General features: G+C 42.0%; 1 protein-coding gene and 2 long non-coding RNA genes across 5 annotated transcripts; 1 reads left to right on the top strand and 2 right to left on the bottom strand.

The window, feature by feature from the left end:
- Nucleotides 1-3,128: 3,128 nt before the first annotated feature.
- On the bottom strand, nucleotides 3,129-18,490 carry LOC124036203 (phospholipase A2, minor isoenzyme-like). Of its 3 annotated transcripts, XM_046350467.1 has the most exons (8): nucleotides 18,307-18,490; nucleotides 17,210-17,256; nucleotides 16,485-16,586; nucleotides 16,058-16,190; nucleotides 11,619-11,698; nucleotides 11,310-11,451; nucleotides 3,569-3,696; nucleotides 3,129-3,397 (listed from the first exon to the last, which is right to left on the bottom strand). In XM_046350467.1, exons 5-8 carry the CDS (start codon nucleotides 11,650-11,652, stop codon nucleotides 3,270-3,272), a joined length of 432 nt encoding a protein of 143 aa, XP_046206423.1. In that variant the 5' UTR covers nucleotides 11,653-11,698; nucleotides 16,058-16,190; nucleotides 16,485-16,586; nucleotides 17,210-17,256; nucleotides 18,307-18,490; the 3' UTR covers nucleotides 3,129-3,269. The 3 variants fall into 3 exon arrangements, with proteins under 3 accessions (XP_046206423.1, XP_046206422.1, XP_046206421.1); XM_046350466.1 differs by lacking the exon at nucleotides 18,307-18,490 and having other exon boundaries at nucleotides 17,210-17,642; XM_046350465.1 differs by lacking the exons at nucleotides 16,058-16,190; nucleotides 16,485-16,586; nucleotides 17,210-17,256; nucleotides 18,307-18,490 and having other exon boundaries at nucleotides 11,619-13,061.
- On the top strand, nucleotides 12,128-16,931 carry LOC124036207. The gene is made up of 3 exons (XR_006838884.1): nucleotides 12,128-12,316; nucleotides 14,509-14,593; nucleotides 16,630-16,931. It is a non-coding gene; the product is annotated as an uncharacterized LOC124036207 (long non-coding RNA).
- On the bottom strand, nucleotides 18,490-26,594 carry LOC124036206. Its single transcript, XR_006838883.1, has 3 exons — nucleotides 26,506-26,594; nucleotides 25,936-26,064; nucleotides 18,490-18,550 (listed from the first exon to the last, which is right to left on the bottom strand). It is a non-coding gene; the product is annotated as an uncharacterized LOC124036206 (long non-coding RNA).
- Between the last annotated feature and the right edge of the window lie 7 nt (nucleotides 26,595-26,601).

Here is a 26,601-nt window from a genome sequence, read left to right as displayed (position 1 = left end):
AGAATATATAGGACAACAGGTCCTCCACTACACCCAGCCAGTTAATAAGCTAACTGGAACTGACCGTTTTTCTCAATGGTAAACTGCCTGAGTGAGACATCATTTTTACACCATCTTTGCTCTTGCCAAAGATTATATATTATATTCCTCAGCTCAGTCACGACTCACAAACTTGGCAGGCATTTCTAATTAATAAACAATTCCATGCTGGTGGGTGGTAACATTCAAATAAAACCCATCCCTGAAACTAAACCTAGGCAAAAAAAATATTTACACGTCATTTCATAGGAAAAGACACATTGGCACGACGAGGGCAGTTCCCTTTCAAGCCCAAATATATCATACTTTGATTAAAAAAGAATACTTATTGACTTACATCGTTGTGCAACATCATGGGTAATTGCACATCATTACCCAAGTAGCTAATTAGCCCAAATGTTAAAGTTGTCCATGATGAGATTTGAACACGCAACATTTTGGGTTGCTAGATGTTCACGTTATTCGCCCACTCATCCACCCTCCATTTGTTTTTGCCTAAAATGCCCACACCAGTGAAAATCCACTTTTTCAGCTGAAAGACGATGCCTAGAGTTTACCCATGATGTTGCACAATGATTTAAGTCAATAAGTCATTGTTTTAATCAAACTATGATATATTTGGGCTTGAAAGGGAAAACCGACACTGTTGCACAACTAAATGCATTCAGCCAAAATATGGTCTTCCGCATTTAACCCAACCACTCTCAATCCGAAATTAAATGTAGGATTTTTCCACTTGGCGAAGATGAAGTGGGCTGTGAGTCGATGATAAATTAACAGGCACTGCATTGATTAAATGCAACGCAGGACAAGCTAGTTAAACTAGTAATATCATCAACCATGTGTAGTTAACTAGTGATTATGTTAAGATTGATTGTTTTTATAAGATAAATTTAATGCTAGCTAGCAATTTACCTTGCAGCCACCAGGTCCTTTTGATGCTGCACTTGCGTAACAGGCAGTGTTGCCAATTCCTCAGTAAGGAAAGTAGCTATTGTCTGTCCTAAAAGTCGCTAGAAGTCGCTAAATGACATTTTCGCCTAATTTGCATAATTTGCCATGTGCATGTAATTGTGATGGACGCTGTAGGTGAGAGGAATAACGTCGTGGGAGAGACAAAAAGTGAGTAAAAAACACCCTAAATATGTCTAGAACTACAAATGAACTTTCTTCTGTCGATTTCTTGTTTTTTTTAATGTCACAATTCCAACCTTCCTCCTTTATTTGCAGTCTGGACGTAGAGGGGTGAACATCTCCTGCTCTGACTGCAGCTGGGAGGGACTGCTGCACGAGGACCGCCTGTCAGTGCTTTAGGACGGGGTGGGGCCCACGGCAGCACCCTCTGCTCGTTGAGAAGAGTAAGAACGTAAGAACTGTCTCCAACAGTTTTTTTTTCTTGGTACATTTTGTCATGTCTTTGGCATCATTAAAGTGAAGACTTATTTTATCAAATCAATTCTCTGTAATTATTATTATGTGATTAAACTGATCATGTAAATGTAATTAACTAGGAAGTCGGGGCACCAAGGAAAATCTTCAGATTGCAATTTTCCTAATATAACTTTTCAGATATTTTAATATCGGATCAATTAGTCTTCTAATTAATGAATTATTCTTTACCTCACGTTAGTCTAATTCCAAACATCGTAAATGGTTGGTTATCTGCACGAACCCAGTCTTTGCTATGAATCATTCATACATAAATTGTCTTAATCATTTATTTACTAAAAATAATCACAGAAATGCATAAAAACAGTAGGTATGGTTACAAGGAAATGATAGGGGATGTGCCCTAGTGGGCTAAACCGGTATGGCGGCTTGGTAGACAAAGGGACTGAGAAGGGTGCTAAAGACAAAATACACTACACAGTTGATAATTGAAATGCTAATCCTTTGCAATCAATATATATATTTACGCTCAGTGTGTCGTGATCTGTTGGAATCGTCCTTTTCTGTTGGAAAGTTAATCCGAGATTATCTCTGCGTCCCTGGAGACTTTGGTTAGAATGGATAGAGTAACATTCAGAAATGTTCTTATAGAATAGATGTTTCGGCTGTTGTCGGTCTTCGCATTCAATGGAACATAATTCCTAGCTGCAGACTAGTAATTAGTATTGAAGATTTGCTCATATTCTGTCGGTATCGATAGTCAGAGTTCAACCACGTGGTATGGTTAAGAATTCAGCAACCGAGGAATGCATGGTCTACTCAAACCTTAGCCCTCTCGGTAATCGAGGTATGCTTGGTCTGAAGGGACTTCCTCCAGGTGGGGGTTATATTCGTAACAGTAGAAAGGCTGTCTCATGACGCCAGATCGATGTCTGTGCTCATTGGGGGTAGACCAATGACTTGGTGAAACTTAAGGGAATTGGATTCTTTCATTAAAACAGTTTAAAAATCACAATTGCAAATAGTTCTTTACTCATTCTATAAAATTAGATGCAAATCTCATAACGGAGACGCTTGTATATAAACAGAGTTATGGTAATGTGGCTATATTGTCGAGGTTACAAATATTCAACATGGACCAGTCGTAGCTGGATTCTCCAACGACCGTTTATGCATTCTCCAAAACATGGATATTGTTCAGTTCAAGTTGTGAGATAGAAGTTCCTTTGTTCTGTGAACCCTCTCTCTATACTGCGTGAGGGAGAGAGTCTCCTCCAGGAATTTACAACCAGAGATGACAGAACCTGGGGGTAAGGGGGAGTGTGGGGGAAGGCACTCGCTATACCCAAAGAGGACCACGGCATGACAATTCTCTTTGGGGAAGCCTGGTTTACCTTGGCACCTATGAATACACACGACTGCAACTAGGCACTTGACAGTGAGCAATTTGACCAGTCAGTCAAATACAAGTGATATTTGCTTTAATTACCAGAACGTGCTGTTGGACTGAGCTATGTTAACACAGCCAACTACATCAACGATTTTAATTGGCTGATGCAGAACTTGTTCCAGGATATAGTCACTGCCACCTGGAAGTTAACCTTTTTATATGATGGGACCAGCTACAATTTAGCATTCTGTCAAGTGCAAGTAAAGCAACAATTTAAATTGGCTGATAAACTAACACAAATACTCAAGAGTGCCATTCAATAATTTAATCAGGTTGTCAGTTGTTAGCAAAATAAATTCCATTACAGCAAACATTATGCATTATGCATGAAACAGGATTCATAAACATTCTGTGAATCTACAGTTGGTGCTGCTTCCAGATTTGACTTGGCTCAGGAGAGACAGTGGACTTTGGGGTCCAGGTTCTTGTTCTTAGGGTTGTAGGTTGACTGGGCGAAGCAGTTGGTGGCGACACGGTCACACTCACACACTGAGACCTGGCACACGTGGTGGCTGGAGGCTGAGGAGTAAGGTCACAGGTTTAGGCTCATGAACATTAGTAGCAGACAAAGCTGAAACCTCACCTTCACAACAAAATGTCAGTGCATCTGACAATTTCATAGAGCTTGGACAGATTGCAATAAACAATACAAATGTCCAAATTATTTTGTTTCTAGAGTTCAGTCGTTACCTGAACAGGAGACCTGCCCATTAGCGCAAGAGAATCTATACAGATTGATGTAAGGGTAATCAATGACGGGACGGCAATCTGGAAGATGCCTGCTCGCTTCATAGCAGTGGTCGTGGACCTCACAACACCTGAGGAGTTAGAGGAAAAAGTAAAGAGTGAGATACACAGGGCTGTTGTGGTGACCATATTACCGCCATGAAGGCAGTCAAATTCCACATGACCGTTTAGCCACGGTAATTACGCTTCTCCAAGCTCTGATGCTGCTGATGGTCATTAGTAGCCTACCAAACGTGCTAGCTGCCTGGTACTCAGCACTCTATTGTCCCGCTAATCACTCTGACAAAGCAAATGTATTTGAAAATCTAATCAAATACTTAATGAGCTCATGTTGCGCAACATTTCAATAGGCTATGCAATTACACAAGAAAACAAAGTAATGGCCTCTACTAAAAAGAGGAGTATCAGCTTTCTATAGGGTAGGCCTACTATATTTATTTTTCAACTTTCCTAATATTAAGCATATTGCTTATCTTTACAACAGGAGTATAGCCTAACTGGCTAGCATAAAAATAAACTACAGGGAAAAGCGTACTCCAGTCGCTATTTAAGTGCATCGATTACATGTATTTTTTCCCGCTGCCCCCGTTTCGTTACAGGTGCATAACGGTCCATGCTAAATCAATTCACATATTATTTAGTATATGTAAAGACAAGATATACACTGCTCAAAAAAATAAAGGGAACACTAAAATAACACATCCTAGATCTGAATGAATGAAATATTCTTATTAAATACTTTCTTTTACATAGTTGAATGTGCTGGAAAAAACCCACAAAAAAACACAAAAATGATCAATGGAAATCAAATTTATCAACCCATGGAGGTCTGGATTTGGAGTCACTCAAAATTAAAGTGGAAACACACACTACAGGCTGATCCAACTTTGATGTAATGTCCTTAAAACAAGTCAAAATGAGGCTGAGTGGCCTCCACGTGCCTTTATGACCTCCCTACAACGTCTGGGCATGCTCCTGATGAGGTGACGGATGGTCTCCTGAGGGATCTCCTCCCAGACCTGAACTAAAGCATCCGCCAACTCCTGGACAGTCTGGATGGAGCGAGACATGATGTCCCAGATGTGCTCAATTGGATTCAGGTCTGGGGAACGGGCGGGCCAGTCCATACCATCAATGCCTTCCTCTTGCAGGAACTGCTGACACTCCAGCCACATGAGGTCTAGCATTGTCTTGCATTAGGAGGAATCCAGGGCCAACCGCACCAGCATATGGTCTCAAGGGGTCTGAGGATCTCATCTCGGTACCTAATGGCAGTCAGGCTACCTCTGGCTAGCACATTCCCCAAAGAAATGCCACCTCACACAATGACTGACCCACCGCCAAACCGGTCATGCTGGAGGATGTTGCAGGCAGCAGAAAGTTCTCCACGGAGTCTCTAGACTCTGTCACATGTGCTCAGTGTGAACCTGCTTTCATCTGTGAAGAGCACAGGGCGCCAGTGGCGAATTTGCCAATCTTGGTGTTCTCTGGCAAAGGCCAAACGTCCTGCACGGTGTTGGGCTGTAAGCAAAACCCCCACCTGTGGACCTTCGGGCCCTCATAGAGTCTGTTTCTGCCCGTTTGAGCAGACACATGCACATTTGTGGCCTGCTGGAGGTCATTTTGCAGGGCTCTGGCAGTGCTCCACCTTGCACAAAGGCGGAAGTAGCGGTCCAACTGCTGGGTTGTTGCCCTCCTCCACGTCTCCTGATGTACTGGCCTGTCTTCTGGTAGCGCCTCCATGCTCTGGACACTACGCTGACAGACACAGCAAAACCTTGCCACAGTTCACGTTGATGTGCCATCCTGGATGAGCTGCACTACCTGAGCCACTTGTGGGTTGTAGACTCAGTCTCATGCGATCACTAGAGTGAAAGCACCGCCAGCATTCAAAAGTGACCAAAACATCAGCCAGGAAGCATAGGAACTGAGAAGTGGTCTGTGGTCACCACCTGCAGAACCACTCCTTTATTGGGGGTGTCTTGCTAAATGCCTATAATTTCCACCTGTTGTCTATTCCATTTGCACAACAGCATGTTAAACTTATTGTCAATCAGCGTTGCTTCCTAAGTGGACAGTTTGATTTCACATAAGTGTGATTGACTTGGAGTTACATTGTGATGTTTAAGTGTTTCCTTTATTTTTTTGAGCAGTGTATATATAAAAAACAGGTGTATATATATATATATATATATATTAAAATCAAGAATAGTCTAATATTACCCTATCACTTAAAACAAAGCCTTTTTTTGCAACTTTTTCAAATCAGTCATACACGTCATGTAGCCTGTTTTAGTAAGATTTGTATCACAACTAAAATGGCCAAATAACTTCTTAAAAATCAAGCACATTAATCCACTTTACAATGGGTGTAGAGCCTAACTGGCATACATCAGCAGCGTGTGAGGTTCAAATTTAGGGAAGATCATTTGCCATAAAATGCACTTTTATAATAAAAGCATTACATGCATAATTGCATTTGCGGTCACTTTCGATAATGGTGTTTTCCACCAATGGAACATTGACGATTATAACCTACCACCATGTGTGCATTGCTGCGCTTATAATGTGAAGAAATAGCCTAATAGTTGATCAATATTTTAAGCTAAAAGTTCTGTTGGGTCAGCCACACTGCATTAAAAAAAGTTGATGGTAGTGGTTGTATTAATTTGGGATCTATCGCATCCCACAACTGTCCCAGTCCAGAGTGGTGCAATGCTAGCTGTGCCACTAGAGATTCTGGTTTCGAGTCCAAGCTCTGTCGCAGCCGTGAGACCCATGGGGCAGCACACAATTAGTTAAGAGGGTTTGGCCGGCAGGGATGTCCTTGTTCCATCACGCACTAGCGACTCCTGTGGAGGGCCAGGTTCAGTACACGCTGACACGGTCGCCAGGCGTACGGTGTTTCCTCCGACACATTGGTGTGTCTGGCTTCTGGGTTAAGTGGGCATTGTGTCAAGAAGCAGTGCAGCTTGGTTGGGTTGTGTTTCGGACACATGGCTCGACCGTCGCCTCGCCTGAGTCCGTACGGGAGTTGCAGTGATGAGACAACACTAACTTCCAATTGGATACCACGGAATTGGGGAGAAAGGGCTAAATCTTTATTTTGTTATAAGTATAAACTTTTTTTTATTTAAAACTGTCCCAGACTGTTTGGAATATTTATTTCTCACACAGAATAGGTCAATTTTTGTACTTTGGGGGATAGTAGATTGACACAGTGCTTTTTCTGTTCGTTAGGCCTACTCAGCTGGTTGGCTGACGAAAAGTAAAATTACATTTACATTTACATTCAAGTCATTTAGCAGACGCTCTTATCCAGAGACAGTTCTTCCAATATGCACCTCAGAATTTGTAAGGATGCACGCAGTTGCATCTCCGATGTGAGTCTTCACTTGTAGCCTGTAAGAAAAACCTGCTCACGTGATGAGCCGTGCAGCACTCAGGGACGAGGGGTCAACGGCCAAAAAAGGCCTGGATTTTTCTAGGGTGCATTACAGCCACAAAGGGGATTCCGCCATGAAATTCTAGGCATTATCAAATGCTTGTCAAATTGTGACTTATGTAGAGTCTACAGCCTGCGTATAAAACAAAGCAGAAAACTTTCAAGCAACTTCTCACAAATCATTAGAGGCGCATCATGCAGCTTGTATTAAAAATCAAAACATACAGCCCAACATTTGTAGAACAAATTAAAGTTCCATTAATAACTCTAAATTAAGCATGTAGATGTTCCAAAGGTCTGCATCAGGGGCGTGTATGCTATGTGTGGAAGCCGAGATGCTAAATGGTTTTTGTTAATTAACGGTCAATTACTATGAGACCGACAGTTATTTGCTGGCTGACGAAATTGTGACCCCCACAGTCATATATATACACACACACACAGGGGCAAAAAAAGTATTTAGTCAGCCACCAATTGTGTAAGTTCTCCCACTTAAAAAGATGAGGCCTGTAATTTTCATCATAGGTACACTTCAACTATGACAGACAAAATGATGGGGAAAAAAAAAATCCAGAAAATCACGTTGTAGGATTTTTTATGAACTTATTTGCAAATTATGGTTGAAAATAAGTATTTGGTCACCTACAAACAAGATTTCTGGCCCTCACAGACCTGTAACTTCTTTAAGAGGCTCCTCTGTCCTCCACTCGTTACCTGTATTAATGGCACCTGTCCACAACCTCAAACAGTCACACTCCAAACTCCACTATGGCCAAGACCAAAGAGCTGTCAAAGGACACCAGAAACAAAAAATGGTATACCTGTACCAGGCTGGGAAGACTGAATCTGCAATAGGTAAGCAGCTTGGCTTGAAGAAATCAACTGTGGGAGCAATTATTAGGAAATGGAAGACATACAAGACCACTGATAATCTCCCTCGATCTGGGGCTCCACGTAAGATCTCACCCCGTGGGGTCAAAATGATCACAAGAACGGTGAGTAAAAATCCCAGAACCACACAGGGGGACCTAGTGAATGACCTGCAGAGAGCTGGGACCAAAGTAACAAAGTCAACCATCAGTAACACACTACGCCGCCAGGGACTCAAATCCTGCAGTGCCAGATGTGTCCCCCTGCTTAAGCCAGTACATGTCCAGGCCCGTCTGAAGTTTGCTAGAGAGCATTTGGATGATCCAGAAGAAGATTGGGAGAATGTCATATGGTCAGATGAAACCAAAATATAACTTCTTGGAAAAACTCAACTCGTCGTGTTTGGAGGACAAAGACTGCTGAGTTGCATCCAAAGAACACCATACCTACTGTGAAGCATGGGGGTGGAAACATCATGCTTTGGGGCTGTTTTTCTGCAAAGGGACCAGGACAACTGATCCGTGTAAAGGAAAGAATGGGGCCATGTATCGTGAGATTTTGAGTGAAAACCTCCTTGCATCAGCAAGGGCACTGAAGATGAAACGTGGCTGGTTCTTTCAGCATGACAATGATCCCAAACAGACCGCCCGGGCAACGAAGGAGTGGCTTCGTAAGACGCATTTCAAGGTCCTGGAGTGGCCTAGCCAGTCTCCAGATCTCAACCCCATAGAAAATCTTTGGAGGGAGTTGAAAGTCCGTGTTGCCCAGCAACAGCCCCAAAACATCACTGCTCTAGAGGAGATCTGCATGGAGGAATGGGCCAAAATACCAGGAACAGTGTGTGAAAACCTTGTGAAGACTTACAGAAAACGTTTGACCTCTGTCATTGCCAACAAAGGGTATATAACAAAGTATTGAGATAAAATAAGTATTTGGTCATAACAAAAGTTCAATACTTTGCAAATAAATTCATTTAAAAAATCCTACAATGTGATTTTCTTTTCTCATTTTGTCTGTCATAGTTGAAGTGTACCTATGATGAACATTACAGGCAACTCACCTTTTTAAGTGGGAGAACTGGCACAATTGGTGGTTGACTAAATACTTTTTTGCCCCACTGCTTTTAATCAGGGCATGGTGTCTGGTAACATGTCCGAATATAAACAATGCAGCTATTCCCTCCGCAAGGCTATTAAACAACCTAAGCGTCAGTACAGAGACAAAGTGGAATCTCAATTCAATGGCTCAGACACAAGAGGCATGTGGCAGGGTCTACAGTCAATCACGGACTACAAGAAGAAACCCAGCCCAGTCACGGACCAGGATGTCTTGCTCCCAGGCAGACTAAATAACTTTTTTGCCCGCTTGAGGACAATACAGTGCCACTGACACGGCCTGCAACGAAAACATGCGGTCTCTCCTTCACTGCAGCCGAGATGAGTAAGACATTTAAACGTGTTAACCCTCGCAAGGCTGCAGGCCCAGACGGCATCCCCAGCCGCGCCCTCAGAGCATGCGCACACCAGCTGGCCGGTGTGTTTACGGACATATTCAATCAATCCCTATACCAGTCTGCTGTTCCCACATGCTTCAAGAGGGCCACCATTGTTCCTGTTCCCAAGAAAGCTAAGGTAACTGAGCTAAACGACTACCGCCCCGTAGCACTCACTACCGTCATCATGAAGTGCTTTGAGAGACTAGTCAAGGACCATATCACCTCCACCCTACCTGACACCCTAGACCCACTCCAATTTGCTTACCGCCCAAATAGGTCCACAGACGATGCAATCCCAACCACACTGCACACTGCCCTAACCCACCTGGACAAGAGGAATACCTATGTGAGAATGCTGTTCATCGACTACAGCTCGGCATTCAACACCATAGTACCCTCCAAGCTCGTCATCAAGCTCGAGACCCTGGGTCTCGACCCCGCCCTGTGCAACTGGGTACTGGACTTCCTGACGGGCCGCCCCCAGGTGGTGAGGGTAGGCAACAACATCTCCTCCCCGCTGATCCTCAACACGGGGGCCCCACAAGGGTGTGTTCTGAGCCCTCTCCTGTACTCCCTGTTCACCCACGACTGCGTGGCCACGCACGCCTCCAACTCAATCATCAAGTTTGCGGACGACACAACAGTGGTAGGCTTGATTACCAACAACGACGAGACGGCCTACAGGGAGGAGGTGAGGGCCCTCGGAGTGTGGGGTCAGGAAAATAACCTCACACTCAATGTCAACAAAACTAAGGAGATGATTGTGGACTTCAGGAAACAGCAGAGGGAACACCCCCCTATCCACATCGATGGAACAGTAGTGGAGAGGGTAGCTAGTTTTAAGTTCCTCGGCATACACATCACAGACAAACTGAATTGGTCCACTCACACTGACAGCGTCGTGAAGAAGGCGCAGCAGCGCCTCTTCAACCTCAGGAGGCTGAAGAAATTCGGCTTGTCACCAAAAGCACTCAAACTTCTACAGATGCACAATCGAGAGCATCCTGGCGGGCTGTATCACCGCCTTGTACGGCAACTGCTCCGCCCTCAACCGTAAGGCTCTCCAGAGGGTAGTGAGGTCTGCACAACGCATCACCGGGGGCAAACTACCTGCCCTCCAGGACACCTACACCACCTGATGTTACAGGAAGGCCATAAAGATCATCAAGGACATCAACCACCCGAACCACTGCCTGTTCACCCCGCTATCATCCAGAAGGCGAGGTCAGTACAGGTGCATCAAAGCTGGGACCGAGAGACTGAAAAACAGCTTCTATCTCAAGGCCATCAGACTGTTAAACAGCCACCACTAACATTGAGTGGCTGCTGCCAACACACTGTCATTGACACTGACCCAACTCCAGCCATTTTAATAATGGGAATTGATGGGAAATGTAAATATATCACTAGCCACTTTAAACAATGCTACCTTATATAATGTTACTTACCCTACATTATTCATATGTATATACTGTACTCTACATCATTGACTGCATCCTTATGTAATACATGTATCACTAGCCACTTTAACTATGCCACTTTGTTTACTTTGTCTACACACTCATCTCATATGTATATACTGTACTTGATACCATCTACTGTATGCTGCTCTGTACCATCGCTCATTCATATATCCTTATGTACATATTCCTTATCCCCTTACACTGTGTATAAGACAGTAGTTTTGGAATTGTTAGTTAGATTACTTGTTGGTTATCACTGCATTGTCGGAACTAGAAGCACAAGCATTTCGCTACACTCGCATTAACATCTGCTAACCATGTGTATGTGACAAATAAAATTTGATTTATATATATATATAAATAAAACACATACACACGATGTCCCACATAAGTTGAATGAAATTCAGTTACCCATCCAGCTCATCCCTTGGCTTGCCAGTCCCCCCCAAGCCACACCAACAGCCGTAGTTATTATACATGAAGGGGTTGACACCAGGCTGGGTGCACTTGATCATTCTGGCAAATTGCAGCAGTGAACCATGAACCACGTAGGCTGGCAGAAGAAAGAGATGAAGCTATCAGTCACACTACTGCACATATTCCTGACATTGAGGTTCAATATAACAGAATTACAGCCCACTGGGCACAGACATCAATTCAATGCCTATTCCACATTGGTTCAACAATGTTCTAATCATTATTAGAACATGACAGTCTTACCGGTCAGCAGCAACAGGAGGGCGGTTGGATGCATGACAGAGGATACACCAACTTTACCTCTGATATTGGATGAAGGGAGGCTAAAGAGAAAAAGTGATAAGGTGAGGTGTTGTGTCATTCAGCCAGGAATCTGAATGACATCTCAGGGTTCAAATACTTTCCTCGGGTGCTAAACTGGTTTACCAAGGATTGCTGCAATCAATAGCCCCATTTATACCTGGTTCCTACATCAGTCCTTTGTCCTGATCACGTCCACATTCCGATTGTGCCCATATTTTTAGACAGGTGTAGATGATTAGAAGATGCATTGTGATCAGATATTCCTGCCCACCTCTGGAGGTAGTCAGATATGCATTGTGTCTGAATAGCGTAGGCTGCGTTTACACACAGTCCAATTCTGATATTTTTCCACTAATTGGTATTTTGACCAATCACATCAAAACTTTTCCCGTGCCGATTGGTCAAAAAAACAATTAGTGCCTGTGTAGACCAGTGTTTTCTAACTCCAGTCCTCGAGTAGCCCCAACAGTACACATTTTAGATGTAGCCCCGGACAAGCACATCGGATTCAACTTGTCATCAACCCCACAAGACATGCCAGCAGCGGTCTCTTCACACTCCCCAAATCCAGTGCAGATTGTGGGAGGCGCACAGCATTAAATAGAGCCATGACTACGTGGAACTATATTCCACTTCAGGTAACTGATGCAGTATAAATATATATTTATTTTAAACATAAAAGTACACCTTATGGACAGCGGGGACTGTGAAAGGACACACAGGTACAGACACACACATTGTAATATTGTTGTATGGTGGTATCATACATTTTGTGTTGTAGCTATATAGTGGTGTATTCGTATATGATGGATGTACTGTTATCTCTTGTTTTGTGTAAGTGCCTTAATGTGTTTGGACCTCAGGAAGAGTAGTGAGGATGGGGATCGCTAATAAATACAAAAAATTGTAACCATTGAGTTTGTCCGGGGCTACAGCAAAAATGTGTGCTATTGGGTTAATCAAGGACTGGTGTTGGGGAAACACTGGTGTAGATGAAACCTTACAAATATAGACTGATCGGAACAGTGAAAGTTTTAAACCATTTAAATCATCACCACCTGCTCTCTAAAATCATTGGTGGGTAAATGCCATTGACTTATGGCATCAATATGTGTCTTTTTAAAATAATATCTGTCAAATAACTTACATACAGGGAGGGACCAGGATATCTGGTCACAATGTGGACGGATAAGAGACATGTTTTACTATCATGTGTAGATGTATGTGGGCACAATCAGAATGTGGATCAGATCAAGACAAAGGTTGTATAGTGTAATATACTCTAGTGCAGGTGTTTCCAACCTTGTTCCTGGAGATTAATTAACCTAGTTCAGCTAATTATTAGAATCAGGTGTGCTAGATTAGGGTTGGAGTGAACCTACAGGATGGTAGCTCTCCAGGAACAGGGTTGGAGTGAACCTACAGGATGGTAGCTCTCCAGGAACAGGGTTGGAGTGAACCTACAGGATGGTTGCTCTCCAGGAACAGGGTTGGAGTGAACCTACAGGATGGTAGCTCTCCAGGAACAGGGTTGGAGTGAACCTACAGGATGGTAGCTCTCCAGGAACAGGGTTGGAGTGAACCTACAGGATGGTAGCTCTCCAGGAACAGGGTTGGAGTGAACCTACAGGATGGTAGCTCTCCAGGAACAGGGTTGGAGTGAACCTACAGGATGGTAGCGCTCCAGGAACCGGGTTGGAGTGAACCTACAGGATGGTAGCGCTCCAGGAACAGGGTTGGCGTGAACCTACAGGATGGTAGCTCTCCAGGAACAGGGTTGGAGTGAACCTACAGGATGGTAGCTCTCCAGGAACAGGGTTGGAGTGAACCTACAGGATGGTAGCGCTCCAGGAACAGGGTTGGACATTTCCATTTCATGACTCCAGTCAAGTCTTGTACAATGACTTACTGAGTCTGTCTCTATGCATATGATCCTGTCGCTTGAAAAATAGATTTTTATCACAATGAGACTTAGACCTGTTAAATAAAACATGTATCCTGTATTGAAATGTGATTCAATGCACCTTTATCACTATACACAGGTCTGTAAGTGTTTATGATAGTGTCTGTTTGTGCAGTAACCTGTGTACAATTGTGTACTTTGCATCTGGCACACTCTGTTAATCATCAAAAGCTCAACCCTCAAGGCCATGAGTCTCTATAAATAATTTGTGTGCTAGATCATTGATTCTCTTCAACATCAAAATAAGGGCTTCTCACACTGCTGCTGTTAGCCTTCTGTCTGCCAGTCTGAGTATTATTAGGTATACTGTATGTTGAGACAGGGCTTTGATGCAGACTTGATGCTTTTCAGTAACAGAGCAGTGTAAAGTATGAGTTTTCTTGTAATTCATGTCCAGTTGTCCTGTCATAGTTTCTTCTGAGGAAATATTATTTTAGTTGAGTCAATGTGCACTGCAAGGTATTTGACCCAGTACCTACACAGTACCTCATTTCAGCTGGTTATGTCAAATGCACTTACATTATGCCACAAGGGCAAAACAGTCAGTTTTCTAGAATGAGACTTTGGGTCACCTTCCCATTTCAACCATGCTGCTATACTGTTAGTAAAGCAATACGAGTATGTGGATATTTGAACGCTTTTTTAAATTTTACCTTTTATTTTACTAGGCAAGTCAGTTAAGAACAAATTCTTATTTTCAATGACTGTCTAGGAACAGTGGGTTAAACGACAGCTCGGGGATTCAAACTTGCAACCTTTCGATTACTAATCCAAAGCTCTAACCACTAGGCTTCTCTCTCTCTCTCTCTCTCTCTCTCTTTTTTAAATTTTTTATATATATATATATATGAACCCATCCCATGGAAGTTCATGATTGGGCCAACCCTGACAGCTGGACTATGCTGCTACTGTGGGAAGGGCAGCTTGGGCCACCCGTGAATCCCCTGGACAGGTATGCAGTCAAAACTTGTATTCTGCAACAGTAACCTCTTTAGGATGTTCTCATCATCTGCATCTTGTAGATTTGTAGAAATCACTCTTATTTCCCCCTTAAACTTGCCATGCCATTTACCTGGCCTTCTCTCCCCCCGCAGTGGCCCACCTCCCTGCTTTCTGTTAGTACTGTACTAGCATGTTCTTCTCTTGAACTCAATAACTGTCGTGATCCAATATGTGCCTCTGTTGGTTATTGGTCAGTTTCAAATCTCCCTTGCTATTCATATTCACCCACAATTCCCTGAAAAAAAGATGTTACATTCTAACATACCAAGCTTTAATCAAACATTCTATGACTAATGTGAAACACTGTGTGCTTCTTCTGCTCAGAAGTCTGGTACAAACCCATGCCATAATATGTGATGTTTATATACAGTCACTGAAATAAATACATCCTTTCTTCTGTACCCTGAGAATGTCATGTTATCAAGCAGCACCGGCATAGCTAACAGCGCATGGCAAACATGGGTCTACTGTTCATCATTTCCTGTTTGCCTCCGATGTCAATCTACTTCAGGGTGCAGTCGGCATAATTACAAAGCTTGTGTTGTTCATATGGACCTCTAGCACACATTTAACAGCCCACAGACCCTAACTGTCTTACCAGCTCATCCTCACAGTTAAGGACAAGCAGGTGTGCTCCCAGCTCGATACAATTTTCCTTTGCACTGTTCCAGCTGAGTTTCCTTTTTGATGCCAGGTAGCAACTACCCTGGAAGGACCACTAGTCTTCACTACAAGTCCCTGAGGACAGAGGTCAGGGGGTCATGCTGGGTAACACTCAATGTTTTGTACAATGGCTGGGGATGGTCTATCTACCAATAAGTTAATTACCTCACTGGAATCTCAAATTCATCATAATTGACATGGTTGATAGTAGCGCTTGACTTCACTTGGTGGTTAATCTAAATAGTTATTACTTCAGGTATTTTCTCCATCTCCTCATTCAGTCTCTTCCAACTTTTAGTTAGCTCTATACTCCAGCGTTTTATATTTGAGATCAAATGTTTGAGGCGACAGTACAGACGGTCACCTTTTATGAGGGTTTTTTCATGTTTTACCGTTTTAGAAATGGAAAATAATACACTTAATATATTAGTTGTCCCGTTTATTATTTGGTCTCATATTCCTAGCACACAGTGACTACGGCCTTGTGACTCTGCAAACTTGTTGGATACATTTACAGCTTGGTTGTTTCAGATTATGTTTTGCCTTATAGGAACTGACTGGTTAATGATGACTGGAATAATTATTTCTAAGTGAGCAAATAAGATGTTTCTGAACACTTCTAAATTAGTCCTGATAATGAAGAACAATCATGAATGATGAGTGAGAAAGTTAGCAGCAACAACAAAACATGCTAACCTCACCATTACCAATAACAGGGAAGGTATAATCTTTGTGCCTCTAATTTACTTACGCATCATAATCATAGAACCAATCTTCTGAGCTGAGGGGTGGAGCCTTTACTTTACCGCAGACCCTGGAGTAAAGTAGGCAAAGGTGCCATCTCTCAGTGATCACCTAGGTGACTCAATGATCCAGTCTGTGGCCTGGGGTAAAAAAAAAACTCAGGACTAGACAAAACATTCCTATGATATACGTTAACTCATGTATTTCCTTATTCTGTTAACAAATCTATTCTGAGGTAATGGAACGATAAGGGTGTATGATGAGCTCAAGTCAAGTTTTTCAGTTGTCTATACTTTATTAAGTAAAGGAACATTTCCATAGTTGAGTTAAACAGGTTGTATTCCCCAGAATGTTCATATCAATGACATGAATTGACCCTCTGTGCCAGTTCCACACCCTTTCTGTTCCAATTTGCTCACAGACAAGGCAAATACCTCCTTGAAGGCCTCCCTTCACAGGGAATAGGGATGTGCAGGTTGTCAGGGTTAGTTTTGGTCCAGGGGGTAATGCAGGTATCTGGTTTCTCTATGGGGTTCCTGCAGAGGAAAATCACATTTGTAATGTTATTTTGTTTTGCAGGCTTTGTATGGCAGAATTCATCAAGCAGATGGATATGGACGAAACCCCAGTAAAAGGGGATACAAAGGTTGAGGTCCATGTGTTTTTTTATATATTTTTTAAATCAATCACATAATTCCTCCATTTTTTTGTTGTTGTAAAAAAAAAACATCTGGGACATAAACCAAAGGCTCTGGGTCTTTCTTGTGGCAGTCCTCGTGAGCCAGTTTCATCATAGCGCCTGATGGTTTTACGACTGCACTTGAAGAAACTTTCAAAGTTCTTAATTTTCCGTATTGACTGACATTCATGTCTTTAAAATAATGGACTGTCGTTTCTCTTTGCTTATGAGCTGTTTTTGCCATAATATGGACATGGTCTTTTACCAAATAGGGCTATCTTCTGTATACTACCCCTACCTTGTCACAACAACTGATTGGCTCAAGCGCATTAAGAAGGAAATTAATTCCACAAATTAACTTAAGGCACACCTGTTTCTTTAATTTAAATGTATTACAGGTGACTACCTCATGAAGCTTTGAGGGAATGCCAAGGGTGGCTAAGAATCTCAATAGAAAATAATTGAACACTTTTTGCTTACCACATGATTCCATATGTGTTATTTCATAGTTTGTCGTCGCTACTATTCTACAAGGTAGGAAAGTAAAAAGAAAGAAACCCTTGAATGAGTGTGTGTGTACATACAGTTGAAGTCATTAACTTGTTTTTCAACCACTCCACACATTTCTTGTTAAAATATATTTTTGGAAAGATGTTTAGATGTTTCTGTACAGCACTTTGAGATATCAGCTGATGTACGAAGGGCTATATAAATAAATTTGATTTGATTTGATTTAGGACATTTACTTTGCATGACAAGTCATTTTTCAAAAAATTGTTAAGACAGATTCACTGGATCACAATTCCAGTGGGTCAGAAGTTTACATACACTAAGTTGACTGTGAATTAAACAGCTTGGGAAATTCCAGAAAATGTCATGGCTTTAGAAGCTTCTGAAAGGCTAATGGACATAATTTGAGTCAATTGGAGGTGTACCTGTGGATGTATTTCAAGGCCCGCCTTCAAACTCAGTGCCTCTTTGCTTGACATCATGGGAAATTCAAAAGAAATCAGCCAAGACCTCACAAAAGAAATTGTAGACCTCAGTCTGGTTCATCCTTGGAACAATTTCCAAACGCCTGAAGGTACCATGTTCATCTGTAGAAACAATAGTATGCAAGTATAAATACCATGGGACCACGCAGCCATCCTACTGCTCTGGAAGGAGACTCGTTCTGTCTCCTAGAGATTAATGTACTTTGGTGCGAAAAGTCCAAATCAATCCCAGAACAACAGCAAAGGACCTTGTGAAGATGCTGGAGGAAAACGTGTACAAAAGTATCTAAATCCACATAACCTGAAAGGCCGCTCAGCAAGGAAGAAGCCACTGCTCCAAAACCACCATAAAAAAGCCAGACTAAGATTTACAACTGCACATGGGGACAAACATTGTACTTTTTGGAGAAATGTCTGATGAAACAAAAATAAAACTGTTTGACCATTGTTATCAAATCACATTTATATAGTCCTTACTTCAGCTGATATATCAAAGTTCTGTACAGAAACCCAGCCTAAAACCACAAACAACAGCAAGCAATGCAGGTTTAGAAGCACGGTGGCTAGGAAAAACAACCTAACCAGGCTCTGAGGGGTGGCCAGTCCTCTTCTGGCATTGCCGGGTAATTTTAACAGATTATGGCCAAGATGTTCAAATGTTCATAAATGACCAGCATGGTCATATAATAGTAATCACAGTGAACAGGTCAGGGTTCCATAGCCGCAGGCAGAACAGTTAACTGGAGCAGCAGCACGGCCAGGTGGACTGGGGACAACAAAGAGTCATCATGCCAGATAGTCCTGAGGCATGGTCCTAGGGCAGGTCCTCCGAGAGAAAGAAAGAGAGAATTAGAGAGAGCATACTTAAATTCACACAGGACACCAGATAAGACAGGATAAATACTCCAGATATAACAGACTGACCGTAGCCCCCGACACAAACTACTGCAGCATAAATACTGGAGGCTGAGACAGGAGGGGTCAGGAGACACTGTGGCCCCATCCGATGATACCCCCGGACAGGGCCAAACAGGCAGGATGTAACCCCACCCACTTTACCAAAGCACAGCCCCCACACCACTAGAGGGATATCTTCAACCACCAACTAACCATCCTGAGACAAGGCCGAGTATAGCCCACAAAGATCTCCGCCACAGCACAACCCAAGGGGGGCGCCAAACCCAAACTGGAAGACCACGTCAGTGACTCAACCCACTCAAGTGACGCACCCCTCCTAGGGACGGCATGGAAGAGCACCAGTTAACCAGTGACTCAGCCCCTGTAATAGGGTTAGAGGCAAATAATCCCAGTGGAGAGAGGGGAACTGGCCAGGCAGAGACAGCAAGGGCGGTTAGTCACTCCAGTGCCTTTCCGTTCACCTTCACATGTACGGCAGGACCAAATCTGAAAGATGGGTAGGAGCAAGCCCATGTAATGCTTTGTAGGTTAGCAGTAAAACCTTGAAATCAGCCCTTGCCTTAACAGGAAGCCAGTGTAGGGAGGCTAGCACTGGAGTAATATGATCAAATTTTGGGGTTCTAGTCAGGATTCTAGCAGCCGTATTTAGCACTAACTGAAGTTTATTTAGTGCTTTATCCGGGTAGCCGGAAAGTAGAGCATTACAGTAGTCTAACCTAGAAGTAACAGAAGCATGGATTCATTTTTCTGCATAATTTTTGGACAGAAAATGTCTGATTTTTGCAATGTTATGCAAATGGAAAAGCTGTCCTTGAAGCAGTCTTGATATGTTCATCAAAAGAGAGATCAGGGTCCAGAGTAACGCAGATGTCCTTCAGGTTTTATTTGAGACGACTGTACAACCATCAAGATTAAATTGTCAGATTCAACAGAAGATCTCTTTGTTTATTGGGACCTAGAACAAGCATCTCTGTTTTGTCCGAGTTTAAAAGTATAACATTTTCAGCCATCCACTTCCTTATGTCTGAAACATAGGCTTCCAGCGAGGGCAATATTGGGGCTTCCCATGTTTCATCGAAATGTACAGCTGTGTGTCATCTGCATAGCAGTGAAAGTTAACATTATGTTTTTGAATGACATCCCCAAGAGGTAAAATATATAGTGAAAATTGTGGTCCTAAAAACAGAACCAATTTACAGTTGATTTGTCAGAGGACAAACCATTCACAGAGACAAACTGATATCTTTCCGACAGATAAGATCTAAACCCAGAACAGAACTTGTCCCTGTAGACCAATTTGGGTTTCCAATCTCTGTGGTGATCCATGGTATCAAAAGCAGCACTAAGGTCTAGGAGCACGAGGACAGATGCAGCGCCTCGGTCTGATGCCATTAAAAGGTAATTTACCACCTTCACAAGTGCAGTTTCAGTGCTATGATGGGGTCTAAAACCAGACTGAAGCATGTCATCTACATTGTTGGTCTTCAGGAAGGCAGTGAGTTGCTGCGCAACAGCTTTTTCTAAAATTTTAGAGAGGAATGGAAGATTCGATATAGGCCGATAGTTTTTTATATTTTCTGGGTCAAGTTTGGCTTTTTCAAGAGAGGCTTTATTACTGCCACTTTTAGTGAGTTTGGTACACATCCGGTGGATAGAAAGATGATTATTATGTTCAACATAGGAGGGCCAAGCACAGGAAGCAGCTCTTTCAGTAGTTTAGTTGGAATAGGGTCCAGTGTGCAGCTTGACGATTTAGACGCCATGATTATTTTCAGCATTCTGTCAAGAGATATAGTACTAAAACACTTGAGTGTCTCCCTTGATCCTAAGTTCTGGCATAGTTGTGCAGACTCAGGACAACTGAGCTTTGGAGGAATATGCAGATTTAAAGAGGAGTCCGTAATTTGCTTTCTAATGATCATGATCTTTTCCTCAAAGAAGTTCATGAATGTATTACTGCTGAAGTAAAAGCCATCCTCTCTTGGGGAATGCTGCTTTTTAGTTAACTTCGCGACAGTATCAAAAATACATTTTGAATTGTTCTTATTTTCCTCAATTAAGTTAGAATAATAGGATGATCGAGCTGCAGTGAGGGCTCTTCGATACTGCACGGTACTGTCTTTCCAAGCTAGTCGGAAGACTTCCAGTTTGGTGTGGCACCATTTTCTGGAAGCTTGCTTCAGAGCTCGGGTATTTTCTGTATACCAGGGAGCTAGTTTCTTATGACAAATGTTTTTAGTTTTTAGGGGTGCAACTGCATCTAGGGTATTGCGCAACATTAAATTGAGTTCCTCGGTTAGGTGGTGAACTGATTTTTGTCCTCTGACATCCTTGGGTAGGCAGAGGGAGTCTGGAAGGGCATCAATGAATCTTTGGGTTGTCTGAGAATTTATAGCACGACTTTTGATGCTCCTTGGTTGGGGTCTGAGCAGATTATTTGTTGTGATTGCAAACGTATTAAAATGGTGGTCCGATAGTCCAGGATTATGAGGAAAAACATTAAGATCCACAACATTTATTCCATGGGACAAAACTAGGTCCAGAGTATGACTGTGGCAGTGAGTAGGTCCGTAGACATGTTGGACAAAACCCACTGAGTCGATGATGGCTCCGAAAGCCTTTTGGAGTGGGTCTGTGGACTTTTCCATATGAATATTAAAGTCACCAAAAATGTGAATATTATCTGCCATGACTACAAGGTCCGATAGGAATTCAGGGAACTCGGTGAGGAACGCTGTATATGGCCCAGGAGGCCTGTAGCTATAACAAGTGATTGAGTAGGCTGCATAGATTTCATGACTAGAAGCTCAAAAGATGAAAACGTCAGGTTTTTTTGTAAATTGAAATTTGCTATCGTAAATGTTAGCAACACCTTCGCATTTGAGGGATATGGTCACTAGTGTAACCAGAAGGCGAGGACTCATTTAACACAGTAAATTCATCAGGCTTAAGCCATGTTTCAGTCAGGCCAATCACATCAAGATTATGATTAGTTCATTGACTATAACTGCCTTGGAAGTGAGGGATCTAACATTAAGTAGCCCTTATGTTTGGAGGAAAAAGGGGGAGACTTGCAAGCTGAAGAACACCATCACAACTGTGAAGCACGGGGGTGGCAGTATCATGCTGTGGGGGTGCTTTGCTGCAGGAGGGACTGGTGCACTTCACAAAATAGATGAAATCATGAGCAAAGGACAATTCTGTGGATATATTGAAGCAACATCCCAAGACATCATTCAGGAAGTTAAAGCTTGGTTGCAAATGAGTCTTCCAAATGGACAATGACCCCAAGCATAATTCCAAAGTTGTGGCAAAATGGCTTAAGGACAACAAAGTCAAGGTATTGGGGTGGCCATCAAAGCCCTGACCTCAATCTCATAGAACATTTGTGAGCAGAACTGAAAAAGCGTGTGTGAGCAAGGAGGCCTACAAACCTGACTCAGTTACACCAGCTCTGTCAGGAGGAATGGGCCAAAATTCACCCAACTTATTGTGGGAAGCTTGTGGAAGGCTACTCGAAACATTTGACCCAAGTTAAACAATTTAAAGGCAATGCTACCAAATACTAATTGACCCACTGGGAATGTGATGAAAGAAATAGAAGCTGAAATAAATCACGAATACTATTCTGACATTTCACATTCTTAAAATAAAAAGTGGTGATCCTAACTGACCTAAGACAGGGAATTCTTTACTAGAATTAAATGTCAAGAATTGTGAAACTGAGTTTAAATGTATTTGGCCAAGGTGTATGTAAACCTCCAACTTCAACTGTACATACACAGTACCTGTAATGTATTCCATTATCTCACAGGGAATAACATTAGCTTTTGTCTAGCAACCATGCAGATTTATTCTTTTTTCCCCCTTTATTAAACCAGGTAGACAAGTTGAGAACAAGTTCTCATTTACAATTGCGACCTGGCCAAGATAAAGCAAAGCAGTTCGACACATACAACAACACAGAGTTACAGTGGGGCAAAAAAGTATTGTCAGCCACCAATTGTGCAAGTTCTCCCACTTAAAACGATGAGTGAGGCCTGTAATTTTCATCATAGGTACACTTCAACTATGACAGACAAAATGAGAAAAGAAAATCACATTGTAGGATTTCTTTATGAATTTGCAAATTATGGTGCAAACAAGTATTTGGTCAAGAACAAAAGTTTCTCAATACTTTGTTATATACCCTTTGTTGGCAATGACAGAGGTCAAATGTTTTCTGTAAGTCTTCACAAGGTTTTCACACACTGTTGCTGGTATTTTGGCCCATTCCTCCTTGCAGATCTCCTCTAGAGCAATGATGTTTTGGGGCTGTTGCTGGGCAACACGGACTTTCAACTCCCTCCAAAGATTTTCTATGGGGTTGAGATCTGGAGACTGGCTAGGCCACTCCAGGACCTTGAAATTCCTCAAACATACACCTTTATACACCATTTTAAAGATAAACTTGTTGTTAATCCAACCACAGTGTCCGATTTCAAAAAGGCTTTACGATGAAAGCATACCATGTGATTATGTTAGGTCAGCGCCTAGTCACAAAAAAACTGCCATTTTCCAGCCAAAGAGAGGAGTCACAAAAAGCAGAAAGAGAAAATCAATCACTAACCTTTGATGATAATCATCAGATGGCACTCATAGGACTTCATGTTACACAATACATGTATGTTTTGTTCGATAAAGTTAATATTTATATCCAAAAATCTCAGTTTACATTGGTGCGTTATGTTCAGTAATGTTTTGCCTCCAAAACATACGGTGATTTTGCAGAGAGCCACATCAATTTTCAGAATTCTCATCATAAACGTTGATGAAAATACAAGTGTTATGCATAGTTTAAGAAACTTCTCCGCACAAGGCGCGGGCACTAAGTACAGATGAAAAGTCACAAAAGTTCCATTACAGTTCGTAGAAACATATCAAACGATGTATATAATCAATCTTTAGGATGTTTTTATCATAAATCTTCAATAATATTCCAACCGGACAACTCCTTTGTCATTAGAAATGAAAGGGAACGGAGCTCATGCTCATGGCCGTGCGTGACTAAACTAAAGGCTTTCAACCAGACCCCTGGTTGAAACAGCTCTTATTCGCTCCCCTTTCACAATATAACCCTGAAACAACGTTCTAAAGACTGTTGACATCTAGTGGAAGCCTTAGGAAGTGCAATCTGACCCCATTTACACTGTATATTGGATAGGCAATCACTTGAAAAACTAAACCTCAGATTTCCCACTTCCTGGTTGGATTTTTCTCAGGTTTTTGCCTGCCATATGACTTATGTTATACTCACAGACATAATTTTAATTAATTAATTATTTTAACAGTTTTAGGAACTTTAGAATGTTTTCTATCCAAATATACTAATTATATGCATATTCTAGCTTCTGGGCCTGAGTAACAGACAGTTTACTTTGGGCATGCTTTTCATCCGGACGTGAAAATACTGCCCCCTTGCATAAGAGGTTAATTAACTTATCTAGGGTAGGGGGCAGCTTTTGGAATTTTGGATGAAAAGTGTGCCCAAATTAAACTGCCTTCGACTCAGGCCCAGAAGATGGGATATGCATATAATTGGTAGATTTGGAGAAAAAACACTTAAAGTTTCCAAAACTGTGAAAATAGTGTCTGAGTATAACAGAACTGATTTGGCAGGTGAAAACCTGAGAAAAATCCATTCAGGAAGTATTTTTTGTTTTTGTTTTGTAGTTTTCTATTCAATGCCATTACAGTATCCATTAACTTAGGGCTCAATTTGCAGTTCCTATGCCTTCCACTAGATGTCAACAGTATTTAGAAATTGTTTCAGGCTTGTATTCTGAAAAATGAGGGAGTAAGAGCAGTCTGAATGAGTGGACCCTGCCGTGTCACAGAGCTTTTTCATGCGTGCGACCGAGAGAGTGCCTTTCTTGTTTACCTTTTATATTGACAACGTTATTGTCCGGTTGAAATATTATCGATTATTTCGGCTAAAAACAACCTGAGGATTGAATATAAACATCGTTTGACATGTTTCTATGAACTTTACGGATAGAATTTGGATTTGTTGTCTGCCTGTTGTGACTGCGTTTGAGGCTGTGGATTACTGAAGAAAACGCACAAACCAAAAGGAGGTTTTCGGATATAAAGAGAAACTTGATCGAACAAAAGGAACATTTATTGAATACATGTATGTCTTCTGAGTGCAACCATATGAAAATCATCAAAGGTAAGTGATTAATTTTCTCTCTATTTCTGACTTGTGTAACTCTTCTACTTGGCTGGTTACTGTTTGTAATGATTTGTCTGCTGGGCTATGTTCTCAAATCATTTTAAGGTATGCTTTCGCAGTAAAGCATTTTTTAAATCTGACACCGTGGTTGGATTCACATCAAGTTAATCTTTAAACCTATGTAAAATAGTTGTATCTTTTCTGAAATTTTATTATGAGTATTTCTGTATTTGAATATGGGGCTCTGCAATCTCACTGGATGTTGGCCAGGTGTACAACATACCCTAGAGAGGTTAAGACTCTCAGACCATGAGAAACAAAATTCCCTGGTCTGATGAAACCAAGATTGAACTGTTTGGCCTGAATGCCAAGTCTGAAGAAAACCTAGCAGGTGACGCACGGTTGTGGCAGCATCATGCTGTGGGGATGTTTTTCAGCGGCAGGGACTAGCAAAGATCGAGGCAAAGTTGAAGGGCGGAAAGTACAGATATCCTTGTTGAAAACCTGCTCAGGACCTCAGACTGGGGCGAAGGTTCACCTTCCAACAGGACAATGACCCCAAGCACACAGCCAAGACAATGCAGGAGTGGCTTCGGGACAAGTCTCTGAATGTCCAAGAGGCCCAGCCAGAGCCCGGATTTGAACCCGATCTCTGGAGAAACCTCAAAATAGCTGTGCAGAAACACTCCCGATCCAACCTGACAGAGCTTGAGAGGATCTGCAGAGAATGGGAGAAACTCCCCAAATACAGTTGTCAAGCTCGTAGCGTCATACCCAAGAAGACTCGAGGCTGCCAAAGGTGCTACAACAAAGCACTGAGTAAAGGGTCTGAATTCTTATGTAAATGTGATCTGTTTTTTAAAATACTTTTGCAAACATTTCTAAACCTGTTCTTTGCTAGGTCATTATGGGGTTTTAAACTATTTAATACATTTTTGAATAAGGCTGTACTGTAACAAAATGTAGAAAAAGTCAAGGGGTCTGAATACTTTCCAAATACACTAACTGGCATTCTAACACTGTGGTATAAGAACATCTTTATGACAGTGTTATAATGTATTGTTCAGGTAAGTACCTACCAAGGAATGCTGCCATATAAGTGAACAGCCTTTGTAAAAGCACAAGACCGACGGTGTTTCATCATGGACCGCTCCTGCATCACTTCCTCCTTGGACCCAATGTGATGGACCATTTTAAGTAGTCCATTTCTGTGTAGACAATGACATTAAATGCATTACAAAATGCAGTGCTAAAAGGCTTGCCACTGGCCGTACCCTGTGCGCCTAGGCAGTATATTAAGGGAGACCTATGGCAACAACACAAAAAAGGTACAAACATTGGTAAGGTCAAATAACAGCCAAGGGACAGAATAGGCTAAGACAATGCACATCAGGACAAGAGGGATATCACAACACCAGATAATGGAAAGCCTCGGTTCGCCCATGGCTAGTTACCTTGCAGCAAACGTAGCTAGTTATAGCTAATCTACTGAGTAGTTTTAGCCTTAGTTTACCATTCATTTTACAATTACGTTTTCACGTGAATATTTATTAGTGTACTTACAATCGCTAATACATGTAGGAAATGGATATAGCTAAATGTGTGCACAAGTGAAATTACTGTCGCTAGCTAGCAAGCTAGCTGCTTACCAGTTGGCTCCATGTTTATATTGTGCGGAATAAAATTCTGCGCACTGATTGGTTTGACGCTAAAAAAATAATGGTGCGCAGAGATTGGCTTGAACG

The sequence above is a fragment of the Oncorhynchus gorbuscha genome, linkage group LG05 (genome assembly GCF_021184085.1).
Source record: "Oncorhynchus gorbuscha isolate QuinsamMale2020 ecotype Even-year linkage group LG05, OgorEven_v1.0, whole genome shotgun sequence".
Lineage (NCBI taxonomy): Eukaryota > Metazoa > Chordata > Actinopteri > Salmoniformes > Salmonidae > Oncorhynchus > Oncorhynchus gorbuscha.
The sequence above is the reverse complement of the archived record's forward strand: the minus strand, read 5'-3'. Positions and strand labels throughout refer to the sequence as shown.

Bases quoted from the DNA above. Each gene is read 5' to 3' on its own strand.
- LOC124036203 (XM_046350465.1), bottom strand. From the start codon at position 11,736: ATGACACAACACCTCACCTTATCACTTTTTCTCTTTAGCCTCCCTTCA. The intron at 3,697-11,309 runs GTAACTGAATTT...CTAACTCCTCAG, and splicing joins CCAAGGGATGAGCTGGATGG to GTGTTGTGAGGTCCACGACC. The intron at 3,398-3,568 runs GTAACGACTGAA...CTTACTCCTCAG, and splicing joins TGGGCAGGTCTCCTGTTCAG to CCTCCAGCCACCACGTGTGC.